This window comes from Schistocerca serialis, chromosome 2, assembly GCF_023864345.2.
Source record: "Schistocerca serialis cubense isolate TAMUIC-IGC-003099 chromosome 2, iqSchSeri2.2, whole genome shotgun sequence".
In the NCBI taxonomy this organism is placed as follows: domain Eukaryota; kingdom Metazoa; phylum Arthropoda; class Insecta; order Orthoptera; family Acrididae; genus Schistocerca; species Schistocerca serialis.
In genome coordinates, this window is record NC_064639.1 from 451,925,256 (window position 1) to 451,943,842 (window position 18,587).

Below are 18,587 nucleotides of genomic sequence, written 5' to 3' on the forward strand. Positions count from 1 at the left end.
TGAGATTAGCACATATAGCATCCAGAAAGATAACAGAATTAGGCTGCATTGGAAGGACATCTCCCATCCATGTAATTCAGACAAGCTGCTGTTGTTGGGGAAGGATTGAGATGATAGGAGTAGAGAATCAGACACTGAAATTGAGCATAATGTGCTTAGCAGCAAGTTCAAACACTGTATGACCATCTCTGTATTTGCCCACAGTTCAGCGGTATCCATTCATTTTGGTTGGCAGTTGGATGGTGCTCATGCCCACATAAAACGCCGTGTGGATATTGCAACAGAATTGGCATATGACATGATTGCTTTTGAAGGTGGTCCTGCCTCTGATGGGAAAGGATAAGCCTGTGATAGGACTGGAGTAGGAGGTGTTGTGCCTGTGTATTGACCAGGTCTAGCACCAGGGTCTTCCACAGAAGTATGGCAACTCAGGTCCATTTCTCATTTCAAATTCCAATCGAGTTAGAGTTATAGAAATATTTTGTGAGTCATACCATCTGAATTGTATCAAAGCTGTATCATTTTGGATTGATCTGATCAGCGGGCAGGATATGTCATATATTGGTATAATCTATCCTTTTGGAATACCAATGTATGTATAGTTCAACAACTGAATTTGTTTGGGGGACACCTGAGGACCATATTCTTAATCAACTTATGGCGAAGTTACCAACTGCTGCAAAATACAGTGTTTTTTATATTTGAAAACTATGTCAAAACACACAAATGATTCTAGGACAACGCAAGGATCCAGGGAAAAATTTTTGGATCAATATTATGACGTTTATCTGATAATAGTTCCTAAGTAAAACATTATATTAGTGTGTAAGTAAGGTAGTAAACAATTGTTAGATGTTTTTTAATTAACCTTTACCAGCTTTGGACTCCTCTTGCAATTCCTCATCTGATATATCCTCGAAGTCCAGATGGTCAATTGTTTCTTCATCATGCGGTCTGTCATCCATTCTAGAAGCACCAAAAATCTCTCTGAAATGACATGCAATACTTTAAATTTATAGAAAGGCAATTATGTTTGAAGTAAGATTCCATCATAACAGTAGGACAAGCTGACGATCTGAAGTCTACTGGAGAAGGAGAATGAACATCAGCATGTATTAAAAGAGCTTGCAACTTGGAACATGTATAAGTAATTTAATTACACAAACAGAATATGTTGATCATTCTATATTAAGTTTTACAACACCACAATAAATTCACCATTTTCATACACCAAATGAAACGGACATTTCATTTATTTTTTTAACAAAATTGCTGCTATTTGTATAAATTATTCACATATACTAAGAATGTTCCATGTCTATATGTTTGGCCAAATATGCTCACCTGTTATCAGCTTCTCGTGCTGAATCGGACACAACCAATGTACGCTCCTCATGCTCTGCAGTGTCATGATCCCCACCTTCTTGATCCTTCACACATATGGATGCAGCTAAGGATGTTGGTACCTCCTTAGGCACCTGCATGTTACTTGGTACATCCTGGAATAATTATGAGAAAAATATGATAAGAAATAATAGAATTATTGCCTAAACAATTTATCAACACAAAGAATTGTATAATGAATGATTACTTGTTTTTCATTTAAAAGTAATCTGTATTCTGAATTAATCCAGAAAACACCATGTGCACCAGAAACAGTGACCTGTTTTAAACGCTATACAGGTGGTGGGCAAAAATATGGAGACACAAAAAGCAACACATTACCATGCCTATTATGGTGTAGGAAAACTGTTGGCACTCAAAACAGCTTCCAGCTGTCTTGGAATGGGTAAATACAGATCCTGTATGGCTTTCCTGCAAAAAATGCCAAGTTCAGATAATAATGATGGAGGTAGACAACGATCTGCACCCTTCTCTCCACAGCTGACCATAAAGGCTCAATAATATTGAGATCTAGTGACTGGTGGCCAGGGGAGGTCAAAATTCATCCTCATGCTCACAAAAACCAGTCGTAGATGATGTGAGCTGTGTGAACAGGGGTTCTGTCATCTTCGAACAAACGTTGTACTTAGGGATGGACCTGATCAGCCAAAATGGTCACATAATCCTTGGGAGTAATGTGACCTTGCAGAGTAACCGTGGGGCCCAAGCAGTACCATGATATGGCTACCCAAATCATCATCGAGCCTCCACCATGTTTCACTCTTTGGACGTAAACTCAGCCAGAAGTTGGGAACAGTGTGCAACAGGACTCATCCAGCCAAATGACTTTCTCCCACTGCTCCACAGTCCAGGTGTAATGGCTTCAGTACCACTTTTTTCCTGTTATGGATATCTGCATAAGTGATGGTGGTTTTGGAAATCCACCTCACCCCAATTCCCTGCTTAAGTAGCTCCCTTCATGTTGTTTTGGTGCTGACAAGGTTTGCAAGTGCGTCATTCAGTTCTGCAGTGACTTCTGCAGTTGTCCTCCTCTTACTTTTTGTCGCAGTGCTCTTCAATGATACAGACTTTCATCTGTGTTGTGACTTAGTGGTTGATATTATTCTGCTTTCCTTGTATGCGGAATAAATCTTTGATATTGTGTCTCTTGAAACACCAAAGACTTCAGTGTTCTTGTTTATGGAAGCACCCACCATATGAGCACCAACAATCTGTCCATGTTCGACATCACTTAGCTCCGGCATAATTAACTCGTATCTACACAAAACACTGTTCTGACCGTGACTGACACTTACTACATATTGTGGACACTACACACAGGTGCTGTTCATCTGCATTTAATTTCATGAATGTAATTCTCCCATTTCCATATTTCTGTCCACCCCTGCATTTAAGCATGAAGAATTAAAACTACATATGATTAACAATATACTATCGCTATACTGCTCAATAGTATTTGTAGATTTTCTATTTAAATGTAATACCGTAAATCATACAGAATGCTGCTACTCAGGACATAAACAACTAAATAAATAAGCAAAAATAAATGAAATAGTGTTGCTCCCTCTTCAGTTACAATAACTTGCTGCTGTTTAAGTTCTGTTGGTAACGTGATATTTAATTCATAACATTGGTATTTTCCAAAGAAGATAGTTACGTGCATTTGTAACACCTAAAGCTTGTTTCAATACATTAATACTTGCCTCATTTATGAAAGAATATTCAATCCTTGAATATAAATAATCAGATACAATTTAGTAGGACTGGCCAATTAAGCATGTTTTTAATTTCTTTTGACTTGGTACAGGTTCCCATTTTCTTGCCTTATGTTAGATGGGAGAGAGCATCAAACTCCTATCTTAATTCTTGACAAGGAGGCATGGTGTACATGAACATTATTTTTGTGTGTCTTGTATTGTGACTGTGCCAGCCACAGTTAATCTACAATTGATTTTTATTATCAACAGCAAAAACCATTTACTGAGAAAGGAGTATAAGAACTGCAACATATTTAAAAAAGACATCTGCGAGTTGTATAGTTATCTACTTTACACGCCACTCTTACTGCTCTCTTCTACTGAATAACTACTCCATTTACTTCAGGTGCATTCCACCAGACAATAATTCCATATGACAACAGGTAGATATAATATCTAAAATAAGCCAACCTCTTTGTCTTTATGTCAACACAATAGCTATCTACTTCTAAAAGCAAAACATGCTGAACTGAGCTTCTCAAGTACTTTATCTATGTTCAGACTGCATTTTAACTTGTTATCCAGCTGGACTCCAAAGAATTTTACACTTTTCATTTACTGTATCGCCATTCATGTCTACTTCTCGTCATTTTTACTCCTTAAAAATTGCATACTATGAGCCTGAATGAAATTAAGACTTAAATGAGTGCTGTGAATCAGTAGTATGCCTCTTCAGCTATCATTTGTGCTTTGTTTTTTAATTTTGAGTTTGGACCCTTGAGCAGTACATTTGTCATCAGCAAAAACCACATTTTGATAAGAACCCATTTAAGTCAATGAAAGATGGATTATACAAATTAAGGACAAAAGTGGTGTTAATATTTATTCTTGTGGGACTCGACCCCCATTACGGCATTATCATCATTTTTGTGACACAGTCTGAGAATATAACCCTCTGCTTTCTGTTTAATAATTCAATCAAAGCACAGTTATGACATTAATGTCACAACATTTTAGTTTTCAAAGTAAAATTTTTTGGTCCTCGCAGTGACTATGTAATCTAGGAAGCAAGCCATTTATAGTATAACTGGTCCCACCTTGTAGTAGCCTTCCATGATGGAATTTGTCCATTCCAGCTGATGTAAAAGTGTAGCCAAAACAAACCTGTGTTTATAGATTACACTATATCCATATGTAAAAAATGCTTTGATAGCAAAAGAATGATGATAATTCAACCCACACTCTGTACTGATTGCTGTATACACTGGGCTGCAACGCAAAAACCAGCATGACTTTCAAGGTGGAAACACATTGGAATTTCCTGGCACATTAAAACAGTGTGCCAGATTGGGACTCAAAGCAAGGATTATGCCTTGGCGGGCAAGTGCTTTACGAACAGAGCTACCTGAGCATGACATATGCCCCATCCTCATAGCTTTGTTTCCTCCAGTACCTCATTTCCTATCTTCCAACCTTTAGCTACAAGTTTTCATCTGCCAGGAAGTTCCACAACAGTGAACACTCTGCAGCTACACAATGCTTTTAACCTGTGATCACTCATGCTTATGAAAAAATCTTAACATTCATTATTTTACTGAAATATTTAAACATATTTAAAAGATATTGAAATGCTGATCTAGAAATGCTTTCTTTGATATCTCTATCTGCAATTCATGCATCTTTTGTCGGTCAAATTACAAATAAAGGTTACAGATAGTGGTGTTGTCTGAAGCAGTGCACACTGTCAGATTTTTCTTTTCTTATGTAGAAGTTATTTTGTAACAATTTCCAGTGCATTCCTAAAACATCATCTTGCTGCTCTTTTAGTCTGTTTCTTTTTACTGGTAATATGTGAGTCAGTTAATTTTTTTCTCCTGAATGTATTCTGCGTATACTTAATAAGGTAAGTATTCTTACTCAAATTTACATACTGCATCAATCTGTTACGCGAAGTATACAAAATGTTCTGTCAGATGTTGAAATGTATACAATTTTACAGTGAAGGAGTCATGCCAGATGAATGGGTACTGATGTAGCTAGAGCAATCAGCAATGAGAATATCTACATCAAGGGCCAGTCTTCAGATACTGGCAAACAGCTTGAGCATGAATAGACTGACACAACAACAGAGCAGTCTGACCACAATTCTGAAACTTATTCAATTTGTGATATGCATCAAGGTAGGGATGGAAAAACAAAATGGCTCAAGCATAAAACTCCTCCAGTAAAAACTGTTCATCAGCTTCCAGGTATAAGGTGGAAGCAAAAAATTCAAAAAACATTCAGGATTGTTGGAAGCTTTAATTGACTGCATTGTAAAATACACTAATCAAGAAGTAGACAGAATGACAGCAGATTATACAATGAGTATCTGAGACTTCCCATAGACCAATTTTGAAAACTTAACTGTTTTTCTTGATGTTTTATACCTCACATGAGTGATCTACCTCAGATTAGTAAAATGGGAGTGAAGTTAACCTTAGTTATTCATTTACTATGATTATTTCCAAGTACTGTTGACAGAGATGTGAATGTATTGATAAACTGCATGTGAATGTAATGATAAACTGTGTAACTACTGCATATTAAATTTTTTAGGTTAAGCAATATATATGTTTAATTTTATGTTTAAATATATTTATAATGTGTTGGTAACACTAAGGAAGTAATTTACACGATAAATGTATCTCCGTATGGAACTTACAGCTGAAAACATGACAGCAATATGTGTGAACCATTGTGGTTAACAATGAAATGTATACATCAGCTTCCTATGAAGCCATGAGCAATAATGGTATAAGTGCACTCCATACACAGTTTTAATCCCTAGTGCTTAAATGTAATCAGTCAATATTTCTGCCACAATCTGTATCTTAACACAATGAAAACAGATATTCAAATTACACACAAAGATTGCGAGCAAAAAATGGAAATGTGAGAAATGGAGAGGGCACAGGCAATTATAAACCAGAAAAAAAGGGGGAGGGGGGGTGGAGGGGGAGGGAGGGAGGGAGGGAGGGAGGGAGGGAGGGAGGGAGAGAGAGAGAGAGAGAGAGAGAGAGAGAGAGAGAGAGAAGAACTATAAAACCACTGTGATATACATAAATGATGACTGTTTTGGAATTAAAACATGAAAGAATGTTGACCAAAATAAGAGACTTTGTAAAATCATAAATAATATTGTAATGAAACAGCACTTTCCAATTGACCATTCTGAAATTTCTTCATAATTTAAAAGTTCAACAAATAAAATTCTGAAGAGAAAATCCAAGAAAAATTGCTCAGAAAGCTGTTCAGGAATTGAATGTTGTGCTAAAGAATATGAAGAATGAACTGAAGTTGTTGAGTACAGATGATCTGATTAATAAATCACCGAGCATGTTGAATATCATGGGATCAAGAAAGAACAATGAACAATTTTAAATACCAAATAGCACAGGAACAATACAATGTTTTAATGATAATGGATTTGTTTGTTCAGAAAGGCACTCAAAACATAGCACACAACTTGAATGTAAAATGTGGTTTGTTTATCGTAATATTATCAGTGACCCCTGATACACGGAATAAAAAAGGAAACATCGCACCATTTCCAGGGTATAAAATGGAAATCCAATATGATCATTCTCAAATAGGACAACATCCAGCTATGAACAACCAACCTTTTACAATGAGAACAACAGTCTGAACAATTTCACTTACACTGCAAGCTTCTGTAGTAATACACTCAAAACATACCTTATACTGTTAGATATAATATGATGTGTGTGCAAAGCATATTCAGTAGAATAATGCCATGGATGCAGAAATTAGCTCAACAAAATGTTTGCATTATAGTCTTAGTATAGATAGCAACAAAACTGTTGTGATCTATGCTCATATTGCAGATTTTATCAAAGGACCTCAAAGAAATCAAAAAAGAATGTAAACTTTGTTACTGGATGAAATTCCACCAGTCAGACATTTGCTATTTACTGAGCAGCATTCATAGACATTATTTACAATATGTATGATAACTGAAATTATTCTAAGGAAAAATATAATTACACACATGAAAGGGGTTGCTGTTTTCAAAGGCATAACCAAATCAATGAATACTAGAGTGGACTTCCAAATATTTATAAGCCTCCACTCGCTGACTCATTGCAAATATGAAATAATTAGCTGGAACATAAGCGAAGTACCACAACTGCCTCTGTATCACTGGCCCCAGAAACTGTTTGTTAATAAGGGTAAAGGAAAGTTGTATATTGCAAAAAGAAATAACACTTTAAAAATAGCAGATTTTGACCATCTTTCACGTTAATCTGCTGATGACATTAAATATTCTCATGGGCAAGTTGTGTGTAATATATGAAAACTACGTGAGACAAGGACAACAAGGAAGAAGTCAGCACACTCGATTATAATCTCATTAATTATTTACTTTCCCAATTAAGAGTACTCTGGGTAATACACCAATCACGATGTTGATAATATTTTGGAGTGACTTATATAAGTGAAAATGTTGTATTGTAATTTTTTTATTCTGAAATTAATTTTTCATTAGCGTCCCCAACAACAATTGCAGATTCTTCATGTTATCATTCAATATTCTATGTCTTCTGCTGGTTAAATCTTCACTGGGAAATCTTACTTGAAAACTAGAAGCCCAGCAGCTATGGACAGTCAAGTCTGAGCCCATGTAATGCTCTTACATACATGTGAGACATACCAAACAATGTAGCTCAAGCAGTGCATATCACATGCACATAGTGTGTCTACCTCATTTTTACCTGCTCTATCTTTTGCATATTGACACCTATGGTATTGAATGCTACCCTGCAAATCAACCAATAGCAAAAAAAAAGTGTTCCATGCACAGAAGCGAGGAATAAGGAGTACATCCTAGGCACTCGTTCAGGGATCTGTTTAGAGCTCTACAAATCCTTACAACACCTGCCCAATATATTTTTTCCCTGATGTGGTTTGTTTCAAAAAATAGCAACTTATTCAAAATCAATAGCTCATACTACAGTTACAACACCCGAAGGAAACTGGATATCCATTATGAGCTAAAAACGAAAAGCATGGTCCAGAAGGGGGTTTTATACAGTGGCACCAAGATTTTTAATGCCCTCCCACCGCACATTAAAGAACTGGTTGGAAACATGCCAAAGTTTGAAGAAAATCTGAAGCAGTTCCTTTTAGATGAATCTTGTTACAGTATTGATGAATTTCTCAGCAAAAATGCATAGAATCTCTTGTTTGTGCTTAAACCTTACTGTGTGACCTTAACAATTGATTAATCATACTCTGTAAGTACAGTGTAACTTAATACAATAACCAAATTTATGTATGACTGTATATTCTTTTAGATGTCCTGTATCTTAACTATTATGTAAGGGTATATGCTAAACTTCACAGTTTCTTTAATCTAATGATAAGATCAATGTATCTGTGCACAAAACAATAATCTGTAAAAACCTTGACTCGTTCTATGTCCAGGGATATGTTCCCATATGGATCTATGGAACATGAAATAAATAAATAAAATGCAGAGTGCCATGACTCCAAAATTATTCTATTTTTCTTCAGCAAATTTTACAAAATAGTGGAAAATTAGGTCCATAATTATAAATCAAGAGGAGATGCAGCAAACAGTAGCTTTGTGTGTCTGTCTGTAAGACATGTTTGGACACCTTAACGGTTAAACCAACTCCCCTGACGGACACAGGTTGTTTCAAATAACAGCTTGGTACACATTTTTCATCTGTCATAGAGATTCTAAAAAATGTAAATTTTAAACACCATCAGGCATGAAGATAACAAAGCCTCTTAAAGTGAACTGAATTTTATTTGACAAAGTCTACACAGAAATTAAAGAAATAGGTAATAAAATAAACAAAATTGATTATTTAATGTATTTATCTATCCTGCCCATATTCTCCAATACAATAGAAAATAAATGAAAAAGTTAATACTTCCACATGTTGTGGAAGTTTGTTCAGCATTTTATCAAACTCATGAAGTAAAATGAAACATTTATAATCTCTGGCTCACCTTTCACAAAACTGGAAGTCAACTACAATGACAACCATAGTTTCACTTGCGGGCAAGGGATGAAATACTTTGTCTGTGATTTATACCATTACATTTTGTATGAACATGAGTTCTCTGACAGGCAATAATAAAACTTGTGGAAAGAGGACATGGGAAAAGTTATTCACACATCTTACTACCAGGAAAGAAAAACTGGTGATGATGGTAGCTTGTAATAACAATTCTGAAATTTCAGCATTTCAAACACTAAGCAGTTTGTCATGGGATTCAATGAAGTGTTCTGAACAATGTTCCCAGCCTGTGCAATAAGAATTGAGTATTTGGGTACTCCTTTGGGATTATTTGCAGGAATGATGTGTTTTCAGCAACAGCACTTCATCAGTCTACTATGATCTGCATTTTACAGTCATTATCAATTGGCAAAGTGAAACAACTTACTAAATGTTCTAAAATCATGAATAACAGTATGAATCTGAAAAGTACAAATAAGATGAGAATTGCAAGCATTGTAGAGCAAACACTGGAAAGAAAATAAAATAAAAAAAGCATGAAAAAAAACAACAGTAGCTGGAGTACATGAGTAAAAGGTATACAGCAAGTGCTGGAAATGCTTTGGTTGACTCAGTGTGGACAGAATGGGGTAAGCTGCTGATCTAAGTCACTAAGGAAACAGTCATTTGATGATGGCCTAGTAACTGTGAAAAGATACCACAGAATCAAGTGAGCTACACTGCATGACGATATGCTGACATCATTAGTGCCTATCAACAGATGTAGGCAGAATAATCACAACAGCATTAATAAATCAGCTGTTTGCATGATGTCATACCTTAGAACATAGACAAAAAATGAACATCAAAGACTTGTCCACTTTGTACAGTGGAACTGACAGAAAACTGTGACTCATGTGATACCGGAAATACTGATGCTGAGGAAGTGATTAAGGAGACCAAACAACTGCCATCAGTTCCTAGTTCGCCTCCCCTTCCCACTGGGGACAAAAGCAGTGTACCCCTTCTGTTTGCATAAAGAGTAAATTCCATGCACCTAGTGTTAGAAAGCATACTAAATGTCTACACGACATGTATTTGAGGTGAACCATGGGAGCCAACCCTGTATTCACCTAGTGGGATTTGGGAAACTGCCTAAAAGTCACATCTAGGCTGGGTGGCACACCAACCACTTGTCATCAATCTGCCAGGCTGATTCGATCTGGGGCCAGCATACCTCCCTGACCCTGAAGGGGTTGTGTTAACTTGCACGGGTACCTCGGCAAGTGAAACCAAAAAACTATGCAACAAAATCATGACCATTTTGGCAATTTACAGCTACCAGGAATATACTTTTTGTTACATCTTATCAATTATTATGTCAGAATTTCATTTCCCAGGAGAACATCAGATCAAGAGATGCACTGCTAATGCACAGAGCAATAGTGGCATTAATATCCAATGAAGAACAGTGACATGGTTCATAAAATTGATTACATCTCATCACAGATATGGTGTGTTTTCGGAGGGAAAATGGTCCATTCTAAAAGCTCAGAATCACACAACAGATTGACAAATACAAATGATATAAATTATTAAATTCACACTTAATAATGAATTGTAGCAGCTTGTCTGATCATTATGATGGCACATATAAAATGTTTACTTGCTTAAAGTGAAACACACAAAATTTATTGCAGAAAATTAAATTCTTGCAAAGTTTAAATGGAGTGAATGAGGAATGTTTTGACTTAGACTGTACGTCTATTATGATATCTTCATAGTCACACATTTAGTTTTGGCTTATGAACCAGTTTCAGCTTGCCCAGAAGAAAAGTCAGACGGATGAAAATGGAAGTGAATTGACCTGATGTGCTACCATTCATCATGGTTCACAAATTATATTCTTTCTGATGGTCTGACAAATAGTTGAAAGTAGGACTGGTAAACAGTCACTAACATTCTCTAAAAATATAAAAAGAATAAAAAGAGTGAGACATATAATTCAGGTAACAGATGATTGATTATTATTATTCTGGCATCACTCACAATTTTTTTAATTTTCTATTTGCAGTCTGATGTATTTCAGAGCTATAGCTCTATTTTCAAGGGCTGTATGAATACAATGAACATTATATCTCTTCAGTTATTCACCTAACAGTGAACAGAATGACAAAGCTGTTAGATATATCAAGATAAACTATACCTCGGGCAGGATTAATGAGATAAAGCTAGAGAAATGATAGAAACAAAGTCTAGCAGCATGTTACCTGCATTTGACGATGTCATTCATCTTATGCATTGGTGAAGTACATGTAACGGCCAGTATATTCATACAGTCCTCAAAAATGGAGTTTCAGCTCCGAAATGCATTGAACAGCAGTTTGTAAATAAAAAGAATTGTGACTGATGATGGAATATTATTTATTAAAAATTCCTAACCTAGGAGTTAGGGTCACACACAGTCCACAACAAAATGTCTATTTAATAATACAAATATAATTACAATCACACAATCATAAAAGAATTATACTTAAAGCTTAAAATGGATCAACAAGAAATTCTGGTAAGGGGACTCCAAGAAATGAGAGACACTGATCAGGAGCTGATGGAATCACAAGGATATAGAATTTACAAGGGAATGTGAGAAAAAGAGTAATGAAGTAATGTCCAAAATTTGATACAGAATTTGTGGTCAACATCTAAATAATAGCATTCAAAATAGAACTCAAAACACAATCCCAAAGCTTTAACAGTGATTACAAACACTGCAAATACCATATACATAATAATAATGCCCATGCCCCAACTAATTATACAAAAATAAGAATAAAGACAGAGAAAATGTGGATGGATTTTGGGAGCTTTTAGATCAGACAGCAACAAATATTCATACCAAAATTTTAACCCTTTCATTGCTGCAGGCATGTATACGTCCTGCTATGCTATTACCTAGGTGTTGTGGACGTGTACACACATGCTATGGACATCTGAATGGGTCTTGAGCTACCAACCTCTCACTGCTGCAGACGAGTTAGTTCTATATTGGTGCATAAAAAAGTTTTGTGTATTTATCATACAGCATATGTGTCTCACTTCATGCTATTATATGCCACACAAAAAATTTCAATATCTTGAATCATTTATGAGATATGATGATTGTTATGACCACATGATTCACAATTTGAGCATAGAGATGAATGGGTGTGTAGTGTGGAACCTTCCTTCAGATATAAAACCCAGTAGCTCGAGCCGAAATGAGAAATCCTTCTGCTCTCAATTTTAAACAAAATGTTGATGTCTTATCTACATTTCATTCACTATTCTGCACAAGCTGAAGTCACCCATATGCAAAGTTTACACAATGCATTTTTATCTTTGTAAAATCTTTAAAATTTCATGAACTTTTTTCCTCAATTTGTTGCAGCACTGTAACTATGCCATATAATGAAAATCAATTCAATCCTTTATCAAATCAAGATATCAGACTTCACGATGTACAAAAATCAAATCTTTTCGTGTAACAAATGGATTATAAGTATTTCACAGTAGCCAGCAAGTCCGCATGGATGGAACTAGGGTGTGTCGTGCACAACCATCCTTTGGATACAAAACCCTATCAATCGAGAATGAAATGAGGTATCATTCTGGTCTCAAATAAAATTTCAATATCTTATTTACATTTTATTCACTGCAACGTATGAGCTAAAATCTACCATACGCAAAGTTTATGATTATTATTCACCTCTGCAAACTCTTTAAAATTTCATGCAATGTTTTACTTAATTCAATGCACCACAATAAGTACAATGGATAACAAAAATAAATTCAGTTCTTTATCGAGTGGCAACATCAGATTGGAAGATGTACAAAAATCAAATTTTTTTCACTACATAGTTTTCAAAATTTGGATAAGTATTTTAAATCGACTGGAGCACCACCTCTCAGCACAGGCACCAGCCAGCATTTGGAGAGCAGAACAGTCATAACAAAAGCTGCCTCAGAACAGAATGCAAAGAGCACAACTGTAGAAGTGAAAGGGTAAATGGAAACTTTAATGGCTTTTAAGAAGGGAAGATATATACATAGATGTTATTGACTGACCTGTACAAACAAGAATGGCATAAAACTAGTTGGATTCTGCAGAAACCATGACATGATCTCTCAAAGTCAGCATCTTCAGAAGACCAAATAAACTCAAAACCTTGAAAACAACCAGACCGAAAAAAAAGGAGAATGGCAATTGGATCATGTTTGCATGGATAAGAACTGTCAACAGTGAAATTTACAATGTGAAAGTTCTGAGAGGACCAGACACCAGGTCAGATCATTATTTGTTAAAAAAATTAAATTCACTCAATTGCAAAAAAAATTTCACCCAAAAAAGAAGACAACCAATGCCCCTCAAACTGATAAACAACAGACTAGGAATATAAATCTAACAGATCATCTAGAGGAAATAATTCCTAAATTGAAATAAATAGCTGAACAAATTGCCTCAAGACACCCAAAGAATGGTGGAAGAAAGAATGTGAGAAAACAGCAACAGAAGACGGACAGCAAGCCCGGTTGAGATAACAGAGTCAAAAAACAGGCGAATCACAACTGGAACTCACAAAGCAAAGAAAGATAAGCAAAAAAATAATTAGGAGGATTAAACGATAGTACCAAAAAGATATACCTTTAATGATGGAAACAAATAATAAGAAAACAAACCCACAAGATTACCACAAAATTTCGGGCAGGCAACTCCAAAGATATGATCCTTCAAAATTAATGCTACAAAATAAAAACAATAAGATGGTCATAGCAGCAGAGGAAATGCAGACAATTCAACAGAAACATTTAACATACTGCTAAATTGTGAAGATCCCCCAACAATTCTTCAAATAAACACGGAAACCGCAATAAAACCAACACTATAAAATATAAACCCACCAACATTCCATGAAGTCTACAAAGCTTTGAGAGAGCTCAAGAATTACAAAGCATGTGGAGATGATTAAACATTGCAAAACTCTGGAAACATACAGCAGAACCACCAAAGACATCATTACATCATTGCATGATAAAAATCTGGAACAAAGAAGAGCTTCCAGAACATGGGACTATGGATATAATACATTCATTACTCAAAAAGGAGAAAAAAAATTGGATAACTACTGAGGGATCTCCCTCTTGGATTGCACATATAAAGCCTTGTCAATAATTCTGTACAATCAATGTAAAGATCAACATGAACTGGAGCTAGGAGACTATCAAGGATGATTCAGACCCTGCACAAGCTGCTCAGAACAGATAATGACTTTAAAATTAACGATGCTTGTCCACAAAAGACGACGAAAACAACATGGTCTACCACCACTACTCTTCAACTGTGCTCTGGTTACTAGGTAAGAGAATGGTACAAGAAAAATACTAAGAAAATACAAACTGGAAGCAAGAAAGATCAAATAAATTTAAACTGCTCAGGATCTGCAGATGGCTCAGTATTACTAGCTAATAACATACAAGAAACTAGAAATCAATAATAAGCCTACAAATTATAGCACAAAAACAGAACTCCAGATATCATTCAAAAAGCCTGAGATGATAGAAACAGACCCACTAGTAATAAACTAAATAAAATGAAACAACAGAAACACAAAAATAGCTTAAATAACTAGGAGAAATTATTACATACAATTTGAACGAAAAATATGCTTGGCAACAAAGGACTACTAAAATGATAAAGGCTCAAAAATTAACAATGGAAACTCCAGGTAGGAAAATTAAAGTACTGTGAGATGTTGGTTCAGCCAAAGGAAACATATGCAAGTGAGACTCTTTTTAAAGTCACTCAGAGAAACAGAGTCGCAAAATTCTAAAAGCAGAGAAAAGAATAGCTAGTACATGAATAAATAAAAAATATTAAAAAGGACATTGCAGGATAGCACCAAATGAAGTGGTGTACAGGAAACTGAAGCCTATTACAGATAGTATATGCAAGATGAGTATCGCTCTTTGGATGCCTCGAGGACAGCAGATACCAGATTAACATGAAGAATTATAGATAAACTCTGGAATTTGAAACAACAAGTAAGATGGACCAAGGAAATTAGAGATGATATGGGACAACTAAAAATAAGCTTGGATGATCTGCAAAATAAAACAGAAAATCACCACAAACTGAAAAACAAGAAAATGAGGTTTAAAGCAAAAATAGACAGACGAAAACAGTGAAAAGGCAAACAATCCTGTTGGACAAATATCCGCAACTGAGCATTACAGCAGAGGTTGAAAACACCACTTCAGCTGTAAATTACTTTATTTTCACACGACCGGTTTCAGACTGTCATAAGCCCATCCTCAGGTATCGTAGCTGTGCTGTGGTCCCCGAGCACCGCGTGTACCAGGCGCGGTGTGCTGCCTATGAAACGACACCTGAGGATGGGCTTATAACAGTCCGAAACTGGTCGTGTGAAAATAAAGTGATTTACAACTGAAGTAGTATTTTCAACCTCTGCTACAGAGAAAAGGGTATTTACAGATGAGAAAAGCTGGAAAAGATCAGAATGAATGAAATATACTGGAAAATTCGGATGGAATGAAACATGCATGTATCAAAGAAAATGACCAACAAATTATTGACTAAATCGCAGATGAACAGTGATCACCTTTGTAGACTTCAAAAAAATATATGATTCAATAGATAAATGTACACTGTTTAATACACCTGAAGAGTTTACAGTGGATAGAAAGAAAAGACATTTGTTTAAACAAGTATTAACTGATACCAGCTCAAAAGTTAAATTTCCATACAAAAGTCTGAACCTTTTGACATAAAAACAGGGGTCCAACAGTCATACAGACTATTAGAAGAGATAATTAGGGAATTGGAGAAAGGAAGTAAAAGGAATGACCTCCGACAGATTATGCAAAACTAAAATTCATTTATCATGTTTACTTTATGCAGACAATCTATGATCTTTTCAAGCAACAGAGAAGAAGTGATTAACTTTCATGAAAAAAGACATTAAATAGCAACTAAAAGTTGAGTTAAAAGTTTCTTATGAGAAAACTCAATACATGGAAGGTTTCTCTCAGTTCTTAGATGGACAACCCTTGTTCACACAGTCCAGCAAAATATCTCATGTATCTAAATTTAAATATCTAGAAGAAATCATCCAAGCCTCTTGATTACATTGTGAAACAAACAGAGAGACAATCAATTAATTACAAAGAACCTACAGAGTGTAGGTGCAATAAAAAAATCAATATCTCATAACGCAAAATTAAAACATTACAAAACAGTAATCAAACCAGATGTGTTACATGCATCGGAGACTGTAACCATTGGATACAGATCATTACCTAAATATGCAGAATAAGAAAAAAGGAAAATACTAAGGAAAATTTTGATCCTGTTGTTGTTGACGGAATCTGGACGAGATGAAAGTCTAATGACTTATATCAAAATTTGGAGGCAAAGAATAATGAAATTTTATGGCCACTTCCTCAGAATGAATGAAAATAAACTGACCAAAAGGATCTCTACCTTGTCTTCTCAATGGAAATTAAAAACAATTGGGTATATGAAACTGGAAAAGATCTTCACGAAATATGCATTACAAACAAAAAAGAAGATGAAGAGACATTGGAATAGAAGCACATCAGTAAAATAAGTTCAATTGTACTATCGTCTACCAGACTATGTAAGATAATAAATGATGGCAGAGACCTCACACTATTGAATAGTATTCTTTGTACTGCAAAAACTAAGACTACTATACTCTCATTACAAAGGAGAATGCAAGGAATTTGTTGGATAAGATTTAATGGCAATCTGTGTAATTGCAAAAAGGACTATGTGGGAAATCTACAACAATATTCACAGTCAGATCACAGTACAAGATCTGTCCGAAAACCCTAGAAAGTTCTGGTTTCACACAACCCTAGAAAGTTCTGGTTTCACACAAATTTAATGAATGGGTCAAAATGTTACATACAGTTCTTTTCAGATCAAATGAAGACACAAGGGACAAAAAATTGAAATATTTAAAAGGCATCACCAAGTCGTGATGCTGTTATTGTACCTCATTTTGACTGCTGCAGAAACCAATGACTAGGTGGTATTAAAGTAAGAAATTTTTACATTGTAAACCAATTAAGATTACTGAAAATGAACAAGGCACTGGTGAGTTGTAAACTTTCTAAAAGATTTTAGATTTAATGTATTGTAAAATTAGAACCACTCCCAGCTCATATTTATCCTGAATCTCCTGTGCAGTAAATAGTTCTCCCTGACTGAATAAAGAGCTCAGGTCAATCCAATTTATTAAAAAAGGTAAAACAACAGATGCATAAAATTACTTTGAATGCTATTATGTTCTTGGAGGAAAAGTAGTCTCAAAATCTTCAGAAGTTGTAAGTGGATCTTAAGGTTGGCCTTGGTAGCGGTAAAGCAGATAAAAGTATCCAAACGAGGCTTGCTTACGATGCTTGTAAAATAATACAAAAAGAGTGTCCAGGTAGTAATACGTTCACGAAAGATATGTGCAATGTCAAAAACATTAACCAAAAACTAAGAAATAATGAAGTCCTAATAACTAAGGCCGATAAGGGGAAGACGATTATCGTTTCTACAAAAAAAGAATATATTCAGAAAACGGAAATGTTCTTTGAAGAGAATGGGATCGTACCACTAGGGGTAGACCCAACGCCCGCCATACAGAGGGATATTAGAGCGAGTCTTAGCAATACTAAGAAGTTGATCGGAGAATTAGAAAAAAGGCATTGATAAACATGAACCCCAAGCCCCCAACGTTAAGGAGTCAATTTAAGTTCCACAAAATTTCCCATCCTATCTGCCCTATTGTGAATAGCACCAATAGTGCTTATCATAAATTAGCGAGACACTTATATTATAAAATTAAAGAATATTTCGTGTTTCAAAATAATTTTTCGATTAAAAATTCAATGGACCTAGCCAACAGACTTAAAACTGTAACATGTTCCGAAAATACCAAATTGGTGTTATTTGACATCATTAGCTTGTACACAAACGTACCAGTGGATCAGACCTTGAACATTATAGAACAAAAATTAAGGTACCACAAAAAATTATCCACCATAGAAATTGATGAGCTAATGTTACTTCTTAGAATGACTCTTAAATACAATAATTTTTCATTCAATAAAAAATTATATTCACAGCCATGTGGCCCAGCTATGGGGAGTCCACTTGCATGTATCATGTCTGAAATTTTTATAAATTCCCTGGAATTGGTTTTTTTGCGAAATTACCTGGAATTAGTGAACAATATCATCTTTTATGTGAGATACGTGGATGACATTCTTCTACTGGTTAATAACTCTCCAGAAGGAATAAAGCAAATTTTCGCAACATTTAACAGTCTATATGAAAAAATAAAATTCACACAAGAATTGGAATCAGCTGATATATCACTAAATT

The 18,587-nt window shown here is 35.2% G+C and overlaps 1 protein-coding gene across 7 annotated transcripts in view; it reads right to left on the bottom strand.

Annotated features, from left to right (window-relative positions):
• Positions 1–18,587, bottom strand: part of LOC126457331 (zinc finger CCCH domain-containing protein 13-like) — a 243,890-nt gene that overhangs the window by 12,793 nt on the left and 212,510 nt on the right. For 4 of the 7 annotated variants that reach the window (XM_050093536.1, XM_050093537.1, XM_050093532.1 and 1 more), the window contains 2 exons: positions 1,345–1,499; positions 869–987 (listed from right to left, as the gene is read on the bottom strand). In XM_050093536.1, coding sequence (XP_049949493.1) covers positions 869–987; positions 1,345–1,499 — 274 coding nt within the window. The remainder of the gene's footprint in view (positions 1–868; positions 988–1,344; positions 1,500–18,587) is intronic. The other 3 variants (XM_050093535.1, XM_050093534.1, XM_050093531.1) reach the window with 3 other exon arrangements.